The sequence below is a fragment of the Austrofundulus limnaeus genome, unplaced genomic scaffold (genome assembly GCF_001266775.1).
Source record: "Austrofundulus limnaeus strain Quisiro unplaced genomic scaffold, Austrofundulus_limnaeus-1.0 Scaffold373, whole genome shotgun sequence".
Classification (NCBI taxonomy): Eukaryota; Metazoa; Chordata; class Actinopteri; order Cyprinodontiformes; family Rivulidae; genus Austrofundulus; species Austrofundulus limnaeus.
In genome coordinates, this window is record NW_013952775.1 from 560783 (window position 1) to 577010 (window position 16228).

At 43.0% G+C, this 16228-nt stretch overlaps 1 protein-coding gene and 1 long non-coding RNA gene across 2 annotated transcripts in view; one reads left to right on the forward strand and one right to left on the reverse strand.

Moving 5' to 3' along the window:
• ankrd50 (ankyrin repeat domain 50) overlaps window positions 1-15488 on the forward strand; it is a gene marked incomplete at its 5' end in the record, with an annotated part of 46018 nt that extends 30530 nt beyond the window's left edge. Inside the window, 1 exon segment of the mRNA XM_014023499.1 lies at window positions 10655-15488. Within this exon segment, the coding sequence (XP_013878953.1) occupies window positions 10655-14178 (3524 nt within the window). The 3' untranslated portion in view covers window positions 14179-15488.
• The window catches only part of LOC106528351 (uncharacterized), a 9745-nt gene continuing 1769 nt past the window's right edge, over window positions 8253-16228 (reverse strand). The window contains exon 2 of the long non-coding RNA XR_001311490.1: window positions 8253-8621. This is a non-coding gene — a long non-coding RNA (uncharacterized LOC106528351). The remainder of the gene's footprint in view (window positions 8622-16228) is intronic.

Sequence of the window (16228 nt, forward strand, 5' to 3'; positions counted from 1 at the left end):
GCACGCACGCACGCACGCACGCACGCACGCACGCACGCACGCACGCACGCACGCACACACAAACAAAGAGCTGTCTGTTTGTGAGGAGCAAGACTTTTGCACAGTAACACCCCCAGGCTGACTCACATCATACGACCCGCTCAGGTTTAATTAAGCTTCGGGCTTCTTCTGATCCCGAGACGTCGTCCCACCAGAACCTGAGGATGAGTCGATGTGTGGCGGGGACCCTCGAACCCCCCCCCCAACTGCTCTGAGGGCAGGATCAGGAGCAGAGTGGAAACACTTAGGCAGCGATTCTGTTCAGGACTCCAGTAGAATCTGTGCCAATTTAACAAGGCCTCTGGCAGCGAGGAAGAGGAGGAGGAGGAAGAGGAGGAGGACGAAGAAGGGGGGGGGGGGTGTTTAAATAGAAACAGCCACTCAGGCTTTGTGTTTTTATAACGACACATTTCTTCATTTTTGTAACAATAAGCCACAATTTCTCAAACTGAAACAAAAAAACCTATTAATTCACCTTTCAAAATAAAATCACTTTGTTTACGATGTCATTGAAATAATTACCAGCTAATTTAAATCTTCATCCTCGTCTCCACATGTTTGATGCTTTTATCACAGAAACATCAGAGCTGTAATGACGAACATCTGACTCAGTTTGGATCTGAGTGAAGAAAGCTGAAGCACAGCAGCAGATTTTTATATTTAATTTATTTATTTAAACGCAGCAGGAACCATGTTTCGATTTTACACCAAAAARCAAAGGTTGAATCATGAAGTCGACGTTACGCCTTCATCTGATCCAGCTTTCAGGTCGACCCAATTCAAGATGGCCGCCACGGATGATCGGCATCAACCGCCGCAGGTGTGGCTGAAACTCAGCGTTACAAATACTGAGCTAAAAGTACGAGTGGTAGTAGCTGAGAGTTGTTTAGATCATTGCTTGAAATATTAGTATTATCTGTTAAAATCAACAGTGTTAGCAAAATATCAAAACCTGCACCGAGGAAAACTTAGGAAGCAGTTGGATCGGTCCGAAATTTGAAGAAATGAGGGGAAACTACAAAATAAATCAAACAATTAAAATTACCTTAAAACATGTGTCAAACGTAAGGCCCGCGGGCCAAGTTTGGCCCTCATTAATATTTTCTTCGGCCCCAAAGRTGAAATAGTTTTATGGTTTCTCTGTTTGTTATTAATATTTTTAGTTYTTTCTTCTCCTGATCGCTGCCCAACTTTAAAACCAAGAAAAATAATTTAGAGTTTTTCCGTTAATATTTGTTTTTTGGTGTGAAAAGAGCGACAGAATCTAATTTATCTTCCTGTTTTCTCTTCTTATTTTAACGTCAAATAATTGGATCTTAGTGTTTTTTAATATGATTTGCTGGATTGTGATAAAATCTATTTAAGATCTAATAAATGAAAAGTTGTTGATAGAGTTAGGTTTAAGTGAATCTTTATCTGTGAGGTTATGATCTAAATATGAAACAATAAATCAATGAATCAATAAAACTATTCAGAAAAAGTATTTTGTATTTCCATAAAATTATTTATTAGAGAATATTTTTCATGTTTTGACACAAATTGAACCAAGTTTAAGATTTTTGCCTCGTCTTTTAGGATTTGATTATTAATTATCAACCTGTTTCCTGGTTTTTTACATTGAACTAAAAGAAATGACAGAATTAATCAGTTTGTCAATAGTTTGTCAAATTTGTAGTTGGAAAAAGTTTGAAAACAATATGAAGTAATGGCTTAAGATAATAACCATTAAGACAATTAAAACAATTAATCCCAAAGATAAAATGAATATTGGGGTCCGATTTAATCAGTTTTCTGTTTTTCTTCATGACTGAACCTCAAATTTAGGACAAAAAAAAAAAAAAAAAACCAGAAAATAAAGCAGCTTTAAATGTAGCTAAAAACAAAACTGAACAAGAGAGAATCAGTTTTTCTGAGAAAAAGACTAAATCTGCACGAGACGAAGGACGGAGAAGTTTCTGCTCTTCATCTTTAAACAGATCAATATTTAAACGCAGCAGTTCTACAACATGTCGACGTTAAAGATGCTCAAASCATGAATCACAGGAAGACAGAATCCTGGTTCTGGTTCTGAATCACGGCTCTGATTAAAGTGGGTCTTTTCTTGACTCATGAGGAATGTTGGCGTRAACTCATCCTGTGAGGCACTTTTCTCATTTCCTGCCTAAAACGACACCTTTTGCTCAAAATCAAATCAATCCGCTCGTGGACGATAAAGCATACAATCGTTGCAAATGTGAGATATTTTTGTAAAAAGGGTTTAAGTTTCAGGATATTGTGTGACTCCTGTGTGTGTGTGTTTCTGTTTGCTGTGTGCGTGTCTGTCTGTGGAGAGGTGAGCCCACCCGAGTGAAGACCTGACCCGCCTCCACTCTGCTCTCTGAATGAAGCTTTCTGTCTGACTTGAGGAGAACAGCTGGTTCAATCAGAACCAGAGCCTCTTTTTTTCCCCTCATCGCCACTATCTGATCAGCCTGGGGTTGCATTTCCTCTTGCGTCCACRTCTTGGGAAGTTAACCATAATCTTGTGAAGCTTTTATATTTTTTATAATCTTGTGGACAGAGTAGGATTTTGGAATCTGGCGTCCACATCCGATGGACAAATGCAACTGACCCCCAAGGCCCGCCCCCTCCCCAATTCTGATTGGTCAGTAGACCTAACTGTAGTGTGGTTGAAAGAGAAAGCTGCCTCTCATCCAGAGAAACGTCTGATAAATCTTTTTATTTTTCTGTACCACAGCTCCCTGAACGTATTGTTACACACAAAAGGGGCATCACAAAACTGAAGAGGACATGGAACGACTCTATCAAAATAAAAACCCACATGAAGATGTTTCTGTTTAATTTCACCTTGAATGTCTATAACCTGCTTCCTGAGCTTTAAAGGAAGCTCAGGTCTTTGATTTCTGTGGTCCATGTTCAGCATGGTCAACACAACCAACTATACACAACCAAACTATACACAACCAAACTATACACTACCAAACTATACACAACCAAACTATACACTACCAAACTATACACAACCAAACTATACACTACCAAACTACACACAACCAAACCAAATTACAACCAAATCAAACTACAACAAACTAAACCAAACGGCAACTAACCAAACCAAATTATACCCAAATCAAACTACAACCAACTAAATCTAATCACACAGCCAAACTACAACCAACCAAATCTAATCACACAACCAAACTACAACCAACCAAATCTAATCACACAACCAAACTACAACCAATCTAACCACACATAACCAAACTACAACCAATCATCCAACCAATTTAGCATCTACTAAAGAAATCGTTCCTCTTCAGTTTGTGTACAGCATTCCTCTTTAACTGAATCATTGTTTCAGTGAGCTCTGAAAGTAACAGATTTATCTGAACTTGTTATCATTTTGGTCAGAGATGAGATCTGTCAGGAGGAAGAATGGATCCTCCGGCCGACCCACAACACAAACACCGTCRTAAAGCAGGGAGGACTGTTTGTTTCTGGTAGTAGAATGAAGAGAAAGAAGCCTCGGCTCAAGGGCTCCTCAGTAACGTTTGAGACAGTTAGACTCTGAACTTTAAACACATAAAACAGATTTGATGCCAAAAATTATCTTCAGCACTGAAGAGGAGAAAAAAAGCTCCAAGGTTCTCATCAACCAACAAATTAAAAAAGGTTTTCTGTGAAAGGAGTTTAAAGCCGTTCCAATGTGTTTTGGCCTTCACCAGAGACACTGAGCACTAAAGCAAAGAGCCTGAGTGTCCCCTGCTACTAAATCACCGTAAAGCTTTTATTGTCCTCTCCTCTGTATTGATTGTCACCGTCTAACCATTCCAGAGGAAGAACAAGGACGGCGCTTTTAATTCTCTTTCTCTCCGTTTCTTTAAACTGATTCACGTCTGTGAGGCTGCATGTCGAGCGTCGCTTCCAGTGACTCCAAAACCATAATCCCAGCTGAAGACTGTAATTTACCTCCGTGAAGTCTGACAGCCGGGCAAATTACAGGTGTCTGTATCTGAGACACCTCACTGCAGGGCTCAGGTGATGCCCGCCGGTATGTGCCACATTTTTTATCAACCTGTGAGTTTTCATCTGGAGGCCGAGGCGCAGACGCCAGGTTTTATTTAATTGAAGGTGTTTATAATTAGGTTTCAATTTGACCTCAGCCTGAAGAGACGCAGAGCAGAATTTCTGTCGTTTTTTTGTTTCATCCAGAGTGAAAAGATGAGTTCTTCACACCTGATGACTCAAACTCGTTTAGTCTGTCCCAACATCTGGATCTGTCCCGACTCTCCTAAAACTAGATCTGTCCCGACTCTACCAAAACTAGATCTGTCCCGACTCTACCAAAACTGTATATGTCCCGACTCTACCAAAACTAGATCTGTCCCGACTCTAACAAAACTGGATCTGTCCCGACTCTACCAAAACTAGATCTGTCCCGACTCTACCAAAACTGGATCTGTCCCGACTCTACCAAAACTGGATCTGTCCCGACTCTACCAAAACTGGATCTGTCCCGACTCTACCAAAACTGGATCTGTCCTGACTCTACCAAAACTAGATCTGTCCTGACTCTACCAAAACTAGATCTGTCCTGACTCTACCAAAACTAGATCTGTCCTGACTCTACCAAAACTAGATCTGTCCTGACTCTACCAAAACTAGATCTGTCCTGACTACCAAAACTAGATCTGTCCTGACTCTCCTAAAACTAGATCTGTCCTGACTACCAAAACTAGATCTGTCCTGACTCTCCTAAAACTAGATCTGTCCTGACTCTCCTAAAACTAGATCTGTCTCGACTCTCCTAAAACTAGATCTGTCCCGACTCTCCTAAATCTTGATCTGTCCTGGCTCTCCTGAATCTAGATCTGTCTCGATTCTCTAAATCTAGAGCTGTCCCGACTCTCCTAAAACTGGATCCGGACTCAGACGCTCCATGTGGGTCTGTTACTGACTTGGTTGAGTCTGGATCAGCTCGACTTGGTGTTTACCTGTGCAGGTGAACAGAACCCAAAGCTGTGTGGTCACCTGGAGGTCAACCAAATGTCAGCTTAATGTGTCTAAACACATCTAAGATGTGGTCAGGTCTTCTGGTTAGTTTTGGAAGCCATCTTGAATTTTGATTTAGTGTTTGGAATTTGTCAAAGCTTGTTCTTGGCTACTATTATTCCAGTTTTCAGCTCCATAAATCTTAAAACAAGCTGTTTTCTTGCAATGTTCTTGTTTCTTTCCAACTGAGAAATCTTAATATAATATTTCGGGTTTCCTCTTTTTATTGACATCAAAAAATACTCAATAAATTTACATAAAATTAGGATTCAGACCAAACATGAATGTATTATCGTAACCAAAAAGACAAATTAAGTCATATCTCTGGATAAAAGCTTATGATATCGGAATGATCCAGGTATCAAAATGTAGCTTATAAAGCATGAATCTGAAAATGTGATTAGATCATTTTGACCAAATTTGACTTAATCCTCATTTCAATATGATGGGCCACATATATCACTTAAATTTAATGTGACAGGCACTAAAGTTGAGAGCTGAACTCCGTGTATTTAAATGAGGGTTTTAGGTGTAGTTTTTTTGCGATTTCCGTCACCATAATAACTGAACYGAGCTGGATGTTCTGCTGTTCAGCCCACATTAATCATGATGAAAGGGTTACATATGAATAAAGTAATGTTCGAAGAATTAATGGATTTCAGCATTAAAAGGTAAATAAAAACTTCCACATTAAGTAATATTAAACCAAAACCCTCCAACAGGTCTGACTGGAACCCTTTAAAGCCAGCTGAAGGCGAGTTTGGACAGGTCTGTTTTCACGTGTTTATTTTTGAAGCCATATTAATTTCTGGCCTTGCGGTGGATGAAACATCTGATCTGAGAAGGTTTCCTCTCCTCCTCAGTTAACCCCTGCAGAGTCTCAGCTCCTCGGTGTTTATCTCTGAGCCACGTCGTCTCTGTTGCAGATGGAAATCTCCGTTTGTGAACTTTCAGCAGAGATTTAAAGGCGGCACTCGTCTCACAGAGCTGCAGACGCTTGGAACAGACTCTCCTCCACATACTTGTGTTCAGGAGGTTGGCGCTCTGGTGTTTTTTTGGAGCGGGGGGGGGGGGGGGGGGGCTGCAGCTGTCGAACAGACGCTTGTTGATCGCAGGGCAGCCGGGCCCAGGGTTCTGTTTTCTTTATGGATCCAGTGACTGAAGGTGGTGTCTTTTCATAAAGGTCTGYGTGATGAGCTCAGGCCTCTCGCTCCTCTGAAAAAATAAAATAAAATGAACGCAGAAAAGCAAACAGCCTCTCTTTGTGTGCGAAGTTCTGTCTCTGGTGGCCCGGGTCCAGTTCTGTAACGAGCAGCAGCTGCTTCAGAGGCCCGCGTCCCTCGACCCGATYGACGTGTCGTTCATCGTCTGGCTGCTGCTTTTGTTCAGAAACACAACAGTAAACACGCGTGGCCACGTTCTCTCCTTCCAGCTCTGCTTCCTGGTTGATGTTTGTGTTTAAACAATGTAGCGTTAGCTTTAGCATTAGCTGCTCAGCTCAGATTCAAGAGGTTTTCTTGTCATTTCACAAATATACGGGTACATAGTGAGATGAGATTGCATTCCTCCTTGGCCCATGGTGCAGCACAAAATACAAAAGAGTGCAAACCTCTGCCAAGACCAATGTCCTCCATCCTGTAAGAGTTAATGCACAAAAGCAGAGATGGAAACACATTTGCCGAATAAGTTCTGACGTAGTGAACATTTAAGCAGCAGTATGCATGGGATTTCTTCTTGGTGGAGTCCAATGTGAAAAAACAAAAGTCAGACTCATAACTCGACGTTATTCATCAAACTGGTGTGGGATTAAGCTCCTAAGTTTTCTTCAGTCACATTTCACCATGTAAAACGTCTGTTTTATCTCCTTGTATGAGTTTGTAATGGTTTGACTCTCTTTATAAAGTGCTTCCTGGCTCCCCCCGTCTCCAAACTTTGAGGCCCGGCAGCTCTCTGTTTACAAGCCTAGTAGAGACAAACTGTTTTGATTGGTTGTTTCGGAAAKGTGGTGTGTTTGAGGAAATGGGAAAAATAGGTTTCATGGTGCAGTCACATACTTCCTGCTCACAAAACGTTCTGTAAACGCGCATATTGTGGTAAAAATTATTCATCATTAAATGTGGTTTTAACATTACTTTTATAAAGTTTGAAGTCCGTGCTGTCCAATCCAGCTCACTGTTTTTTACAGAAGCCCTGTGAAAGCATCACAGCTTTGCCGATCTTAAAAGTGTTAAAAGAAAAAAAATTCCTGTATCCGCATCGTGATCCAGAACATAACCAAAATTTAAAGGTGTGTTCCTTGGCCCAGTACCCACATGTGGTAAAAATGTCATGACAATCTGTGCACAAGTTTTTGAGTAATGTTGTCCACAGACAGAACGACAAGACAGACATACGCGACGGAAAACATTACCTTGCCCTTGKCGGAGGTAATTACTTAAAATTGAATTCCTCCAACAACACTTTCACCAGCAATTCCTTTTTACTTTAAAACATTTTAAACTTGTGACAATTTTCTTTCAAGATTAAACAGATTAATTTAAAAGTTTCTCCTTTAAAACCTGGTGTTTATGTTGAAGAGAAAATAACACAGTTGCAAAATACAATATCAATAAACATTTTCATTGAATTGAATTGAATGGAATCGTGATTAAACGTTTTTGAACTTAATGAATCGATTTAGAGAATTGGCCACGATACCCAGCCCTATTCATGGATGCTCCCTTTATACCCAAACCTGTGAAATGATCCAAACAGGTGTTTTTAAGCATAACTTTACTTTCAGTCTTTTTTCCCTTTTTGAACTTGTTGCAGCATCAAATTCAAAATGAGTRGATATAAAGAACAACTAGAGAATTTGCATTTCCAGAGAAAATGCTAGTGTGAATGCCTCTTGATAACTTTAGCTGAAGCTAAGAAACAAATTGATGCCACTGATGTAACTGATATTGTCACTGATGACATCATCATCGTCAAAATTCTAATTGAAATTGCTAAAAAATTATAAAAATTTAAGATACCAAAAACCATTGATGTCCAGAATGAGCTGAACATTTTATTATAAGAATGGTTTAAGTAGCATAAAAATTGTGGAAGGAGAAGCGGTCCAAAAAACGTACGGAAGAAACTGGAATAATAAAGAATAAAGCGAAACATGAAAACAATCGCATTCACACAATAAAGTTTATCAGTTTGAACATTAAATATCTTGTCTTTGTAGTGAATTCAGCTGAATAAAGGATATACAAATCATCATATTCARTTTTTATTTAAGCTTGGTTGGAATCAGAGTTTTCCTTCAGTTCAGTCTGTTTTCCCTTTAATGGCCTCTTCACTGTTCAGAGCAGGTTTCCTGTCCCAGCTGGACCGGACCCAGAAAGTCCAARGAAGGATTTGGTCTCTTGTGTTTGGACTCGGGAGCATCAGGGCTCGGTCCGGGAGCAGTTTGTGTTTCTGAGCTGAAGCTTTTATTGTGAAAAAAACAAAAGCCCGAACCTGKCAGGAGGAGGACGGTTTTATCAGGTGTTTTAAATCTGAAATGAAACAAAAAGTGAAGAAGAGGAGTGAGAAGCTCCGATGACATCATTTCATGAAATTCAATCTTTTATGAGTCGGAGCTGCTGAGCAGGAAGGCAGCGTCGAGTCAGGAAGGCTTTGAGATCCATGATCATTTTTTCAAGATAAACTCTAAAACTGAACGAGTTTTTTTATTATTATTTTTCTGCATCTGTTGTAAAAACTGCAGGAATGACTTAGTTTCTCTCAGGCTGAACCGATTAAGATTTTAAATTGTTTTTATATGAAGAACTAAGAAGAGTAAATTTTAATGAATGTTTGGGTTTAATGARGTTTTAAAAGCAGAAATAACTTCTGTAACATTTACGTTCAACACTAATCATTTTGTTTTTGTATTTTTTTTTAAATAAGCGAAGCCAATAAACATCTGCTGATTGATTGTGCTTCCAGAACCCAGMTGAGTTTTATTTTAATTTTATTTTAAACAACATGACTACACTGTTAATTATTTCACGCCTCGGGAAATTAAATGTTTCTTTCACTTAATTATCCTCAAAGTGCACAGTTAGTGCAACGGATGGCTGTTTTGATATTCAACTAAKCTGCAATATTTTTCCAATTAGTCGATTAGTCAGCGATTATTTTTGTCACGACGTCRTCTATGCTTCCTGTGGGCACACCTTCCAGCTCCAGTACTCATCTCACCTGTTCATCATACCTGTGAATGTCACCGTTATCCAGTGTCTCTACTCAAACACAAGTTCACAGCTAATTAAAATAACCCATGAAACACGTGAATTTCAACCTGAAACAGCTTACTCAGATGTTTTTAACATTAATGTAAACATAATAAAAATGTTGCAAGTAGACTTTTAAACAAACGGCTAAAGGCCCTGTCACTATAACGTTTTTAGACAACTTATGCCAAATTATGAAATTTCTTTTATGTCTAAATTACCAATAAAAGTTATTATTTGATCAGTTTGTTAGAATTGCATGTACACGCCTAAAAGAGGCTTCCAGTTGATATTTTTAAAATTTAATCTTCAACTTAGATGTCTTTAAAATTTGCGAAAGTTGTCTAAAAAGTTACAGTGTGACAGGGTCTTAAAGTACAAATAACTCAAAATATCTACCTCTTCCCCAGCATGAGGGGCTGTTAACCTGCGCTGCTGAAAGTCTTACATAAACTAAGCAATAATTTTGGTCAAAGGAACAGTCAAATGCATAAAATAATCCATCCTGATTGAAATCTTGCTGAATGTTAGTTAAAAAGTTATAAGACTTCAACATCATCAAAACAGGAGACGAGATGAGAAATATTAGTAATTCAGTGATTTAATATGAATCACGTAACTTATTAGCTACATTAGCATAACTGATAGCTCTGCTTCCAACAAACACTGTTTTCTGATGGTAAACTAACAAAACTTATAGTTGTCTTCAGAACAAAGTAATCAGTCACTGAATAAAAGATTTATGATGCTTCAACCTGACGAACAAACTAACTTTATGAAACTTAMCATCTGCAGAGGACGGCTGTAGCATGTTAGCGTCTCATGATGTCGTCATGTTTTTACTGCTGCTGACCTGCCATGGAATAACTTAGTTCGCATTTTACTTTCTGTGGTTGATTTTTGATGAAATGCAGCCAACTTTGGAAAGTTTAGGTCTGKTTTTTTTTCCGTCTTTGACGCGATCGTCTTTCTGATCTGCTATTATTGTCGCTCTTTGATTGGCCCGCGGCTTCTTCTGTGGTTTTTAGAGCGGCACACCACGTTCTTTTGTAAACAAAGCAACCGCAGACAATAGATTCTGCCCCCAGCAGGTCATGAATTGCATTGCGGTTACAAATGAACATTTACGTGTGTAAATAATATAATGCGTCAACGTTAAAATTCCGCCTCGACATATTTTCATAATCGATTACTTCGATTATGTTGACTAATAGTTGCAGCCCTAACAGTTAGTTGATAAATATTGAATTTAAAAGGTAACTCTGACCTGGTTTGTGATCAGATTCTTTTAACGTTACCTTCTCTTGTTTCAGGATTCCGCAAAATCAGCCTGGACGACCTGCGGAAGGCCTACATCGTCAAGGACGTGCAGCAGTACATCCTCCACCGGCTGGACCAGGAGGAGGCCCTGAGGCAGCACCTGACCAAGGAGACGGCCGAGATGCTGAACCAGCTCCACATCAAGAGCAGCGGCTGCTTCCTGTACCTGGAGCGGGTCCTGGATGGCGTGGTGGAGAACTTCATCATGCTGCGCGAGATCCGCGACATCCCGGGGACTCTGAACGGCCTCTATCTGTGGCTCTGCCAGAGGCTGTTCGTCAGGAAACAGTTCGCCAAAGTCCAGCCCATCCTCAACGTGATCCTGGCGACCTGTAGGCCGCTCACGGTCAAAGAACTGTACCACGCAGTCTGGACTAAGAACATGACCCTGACCATGGAGGAGTTCCAGAAGAAGATGGACATTCTGGCCAAGCTGTTGGTCGATGGTCTGGGGAGTACCAAAATCCTTTTCCACTACAGCTTTGCGGAATGGTTGCTGGACGTGAAGCACTGCACCCAGAAGTATCTGTGCAACGCAGCCGAAGGACACCGGATGTTGGCCATGAGCTACACCTGCAAAGCCAAGCAGCTGAAGCCCCTGGAGGTGCAGGAGTTCGCCCTTCACCTCGTTAACTCCAACCTGCAGATCGAGCCATTCAACCTGGCTCTCTGGATGGTCTGGAACGGGACGCCCACCAAAGACTCTCTGAGCTCCTCCATACCGAAAGAGCAGGAGGTCCTACAGCTCCTGGTCAAGGCCGGTGCTCACGTCAACAACGAGGACGACCACGCTTCGTGCATCGTCCAGCAGGCTCTGGAAAGAGAGGAATCCATACGAACGCTGCTGGACAACGGGGCGTCGGTGAACCAGTGCGACTCCAGCGGGAGGACCCTGCTGGCCAACGCCGCGTACAGCGGGAACCTGGACGTGGTCAATCTGCTCATAACCAGAGGTGCAAACATGGAGCTGGAGGACAACCACGGACAGACGGCGCTGACCCTGGCTGCACGGCAGGGTCACACCAAAGTGGTCAACTGCCTGATAGGCTGCGAGGCGGACATCAACCACACGGATCATGACGGGTGGACGGCACTCCGCTCGGCAGCGTGGGGCGGACATTCGGAGGTCGTGTCTGCTCTGCTTTACGCCGGAGCCAAAGTGGACTGCGCCGACGCCGACGGTAGAACTGCTCTGAGGGCTGCTGCTTGGGGGGGCCACGAAGACATCGTCCTAAACCTCCTTCAGCATGGAGCCAAAGTCAACAAAGCAGACAACGAAGGACGAACGGCGCTCATCGCCGCGGCGTACATGGGCCACCGAGAAATCGTGGAGCACCTCCTCGACCACGGCGCTGAAGTCAACCACGAAGACGTTGACGGGAGGACGGCCCTGTCGGTGGCCGCGCTCTGTATTCCTGCCAGCAAAGGTCACGCATCGGTTGTGAGCCTCCTGATCGACCGGGGCGCCGAGGTCGACCACTGCGACAAAGACTGCATGACTCCTCTTCTTGTTGCCGGCTACGAAGGACACGTGGACGTAGTCGATCTGCTCCTGGAAGGCGGCGCCGACGTAGATCACACCGACAACAACGGGCGCACCCCCCTCCTGGCAGCTGCATCGATGGGCCACGCATCCGTAGTGAACACGTTGCTTTTCTGGGGTGCCGCGGTCGATAGCATCGACAGCGAGGGCCGTACCGTGCTGAGCATCGCCTCCGCTCAGGGAAATGTGGAGGTGGTCCGGACTCTGCTGGACAGAGGTCTGGACGAAAACCACAGGGACGACGCAGGCTGGACCCCGCTGCACATGGCGGCCTTCGAGGGCCATCGCCAAGTGTGCGACGCCCTGATCGAACAGGGCGCTCGATGCTCAGAGGTGGATAACGACGGCAGAATCCCACTGATACTGTCTGCACAGGAGGGACATTACGACTGTGTCCAGATCCTCCTGGAAAACAAATCCTGCATCGACCAGCGGGGCTATGATGGCAGGAATGCCCTCAGGGTGGCGGCACTGGAAGGTCACAGGGACATTGTTGAACTGCTATTGAGCCACGGCGCCGACATCGATCACAAAGACGCTGACGGTCGCCCCACCCTCTACATCCTAGCGCTCGAAAATCAGCTGGCCATGACGGAGTACTTCCTGGAAAATGGTGCAAACGTGGAAGCTTGTGACATCGAGGGCAGGACGGCGCTCCACGTGTCCTGCTGGCAGGGACACATGGAGATGGCAAGGCTGCTGATCAACTACCACGCCGACGTGAACGCCTGCGACAACGAGAAGCGCTCCGCCCTCCAGTCGGCAGCGTGGCAAGGCCACACGAAGGTCGTGCAGTTCTTGATGGAGAACGGCGCCCACGTGGACCACACCTGCAACCAGGGAGCGACGGCGCTGGGGATAGCGGCGCAGGAGGGTCACATCGAGGTTGTGCAGATCCTTCTGGAAAACGGCGCCGACCCCAACCACGCCGATCAGTTCGGACGCACGGCGGTGAGAGTAGCAGCTAAAGGCGGCCACTCCACCATCCTGAAACTCCTGGAGAAGTACGGCGCTACGACTCTGAACGGGTGTAACCCCTCGCCCGTCCACACTATGGAGGACAAAACACCGTTAGCCGTTTCTGGCAAGATGCAGTCCCTCACCATCAAGTCCAGCAGTTCTGGCAGCACGGGGGCAGGAGACCTGCAGTCCTCTGGACGCGGTCTCCCTAATGGACCCGTCCACGCTTTCAGCTCTCCGTCAGAGTCCCCCGATTCCACGGTGGACCGGCAGAAATCCTCCCAGTCAAACAACTCCCTGAAGAGCTCTAAGAACTCGTCCCTCAGGACCACGTCGTCCACGGCCACGGCTCAGACGGTGCCGATCGACAGCTTCCACGGGATGAGCTTCACGGAACAGATCCAGCAGCACTCCCTGCCCCGCAGCCGCAGCAGGCAGTCCATTGTGTCTCCTTCGTCCACCACAAAGTCCAACAGCCAGCAGCCGTCATCTCCGTCCAACGACTTGGACTGGTCTCAGCTGAAACCGGGCTCCAAGCAGCCGAAGGTGACAAAAACAGGAAACGGGACTTCGAATGGCAAAGGAGACAAGAAGAAGGTGAAAAACAGCCAAGCTCAAGTTCTGGAGTACGAAATGACCCAGTTGGACAAGAGAATGGCCTTCAACAAGTCCGTGGCCAACATCGCCGTGAAGGACCCTCACTGCAAGATCGTGATCGGGGGTCCGGTCCAGCAGGACAGGGCGCCGTGCCAAGACCAGTTCTTCATCCAGCAGCAGAGCTGCGCCGAGAAGAAACGCAACGGCATCATGACCAACCCCAACTACCACCTGCAGAGCAACCAGGTGTTCCTGGGACGGGTGTCGGTCCCCAGAACTGTTCAGAACCGGGGCCACCAGGACGTGATGGGGGACTATCCCATCGGGGAAACAGAACTGAGCCTTAAACAAGCCCTGAAACTGCAGATCGAAGGGTCCGACCCGGGCTTCAACTACAAGAAGGAGACTCCGTTATAGCTGGTGATGAAACTGTTACCTGTCAGAACAAACTCACCTTATCAGAACCAGAACCAGAACCATCAATCTGCATGAAGAAACAAAGGAAAAAACCCAARTCAGCTGCAGACTGTTGCAGCTGTTCTTCATGCAGACATCAGAGACCACGTGCCAAAGTTCCACCTGCAGACAAACAGAGCTGGTCTGAACCATTCGTTGTGCCTACATCTGTTACAGCCTCTGTTTGTTCCTTTATTTAATGCTTTCATTAAATCGTCTCGACGCACTTTTTAAACRAATACATTTTACATTTACTCTGTCATTTAGTTTCCAAACATATCAGATTTTACAGCCGCAGATCTGAAAATGTGACGACGTGTAAAATATAAATTCTCCCAGACTTTTCTGTTTCAATTCATATTTTACTCATCAGAACAGTTTTTATTTTACAGTTTGTTCCGTTCGAACCGACTGCGACGCATCGGAGGATTACATGTCAAGAAAAAAGACGGATATTCTGCCTTTTTAGAGACCCCAAATAATCTGTGTTCAGCTTGGATTACTCTGTTACATTAGCTTCACAGGTATAAAAAAAAACAAAAACAAACGTATTTATTTTGTTGGGGAAAAAAGCCACTTTTGTGTTTTTTTATTTTATTTTTTGTGTTCTACATGGTGCTGTGTTCAGTCGACGCCTGCGAGCTTTTATTTTTACAAACTGCTTCCTGTTTGTTTATTATGGCAAACATCTGAGGAGGAGGAGGAGCTTAATTGACGATGTAAAAACAAAAAGTTAATTTCGTCCCCATGGGACTTTTCAGTTTGTGTATCGTGTGTGTGTTCAAGAATATTTAAGTACGCTTTGTGTTCCGTCAGCAGAAGTTCGGTGCTAAATTCAGCTTTTTTTTAAATAGCTTTTTACAGTAAAGAGAGCCCAGGATTTGTCACATTTTTGTTTCTTCTGCTGGATTTTTCAGGGGCGACAGGAAAAAGAGTTTAGCCATCAAGACGACTTTGCGATTATATATTATTATATATTATTATTTGTTAACGCAGAGTCGTGAAGCCAAAGTTGAAGCCGCTCGTCACGAGGAGGAAGAGGAGCTCAAACATCGCTGCTCGAATCAACGAAGGAAACAAACCGAAGAGTTTTATCAGGTCGTTCGTCTCGATGCTGGTTTTGTTTGTTGGTTGGCGGCCGGGTTGTAAATAGCTTCTCGTGTACATTTACCTTTCATTTCAAGTCATTTCTGTATCATACGAGGCAGGATTTTCTGATGTATAATAAAGTGCTTAATAAAACATATTTGCTTTACTGCTGAGAAAATGAATCGAGACGTTTTATTCTGCTGAGCAGAGCTTTGTAGTTTTAGTACATTTACTTCGTTACAGTACTTAAGTAATTTTTTGAGGATTTGTAATTTTACCAAGTATTTTTTTTAAATCATTACTTTTGTTTCATTACATTTAAAACCTAAAATTGATACTTTGACTTCTTTACTTTAAAATTTAACATCTAGTTACTTGTTACCAGTGTTGTTTAAAGTACCACAAAGTGATACTTGAGTAAAAGTACAAGTACCTTACCAAAAAAAAAACTACTTGGGTAATAGTTAGTCTCTTTAGGAATATTACTTGAGTAAAAGTCTTAAAAGTATCTGATATTTTTTGTACTTAAGTATTAAAAGTAAAAGTATTGATTTAAAATAAGCAGTTGAATTTTCTGTAAGGACATTTATCAGGAGGTGACCTCCCCAAAAAAATACAGAAATGACTGTTGTATTAAAATCACTAATTAATGTTAAATTTAGGATGCACTAGTCCAGCTGTTTCAGTTTATATACATATATCAAGGGTGATTAAACCTTTTCCCCAAAATGAAAATCTATCTGAGGGCTGCGGCCAAATGTAATAATATAATACATGAAATACAAATACTTCTTAAGTACAGTCCTTTTATTTTAATGATTCTGTCCTGCTGGAGTGTGACATGATTTGTTTGTGTACAAACTAATACACTATCAGAGTTTTATATATTTATACTTCTCATTCAACCATCCATCCATCCATC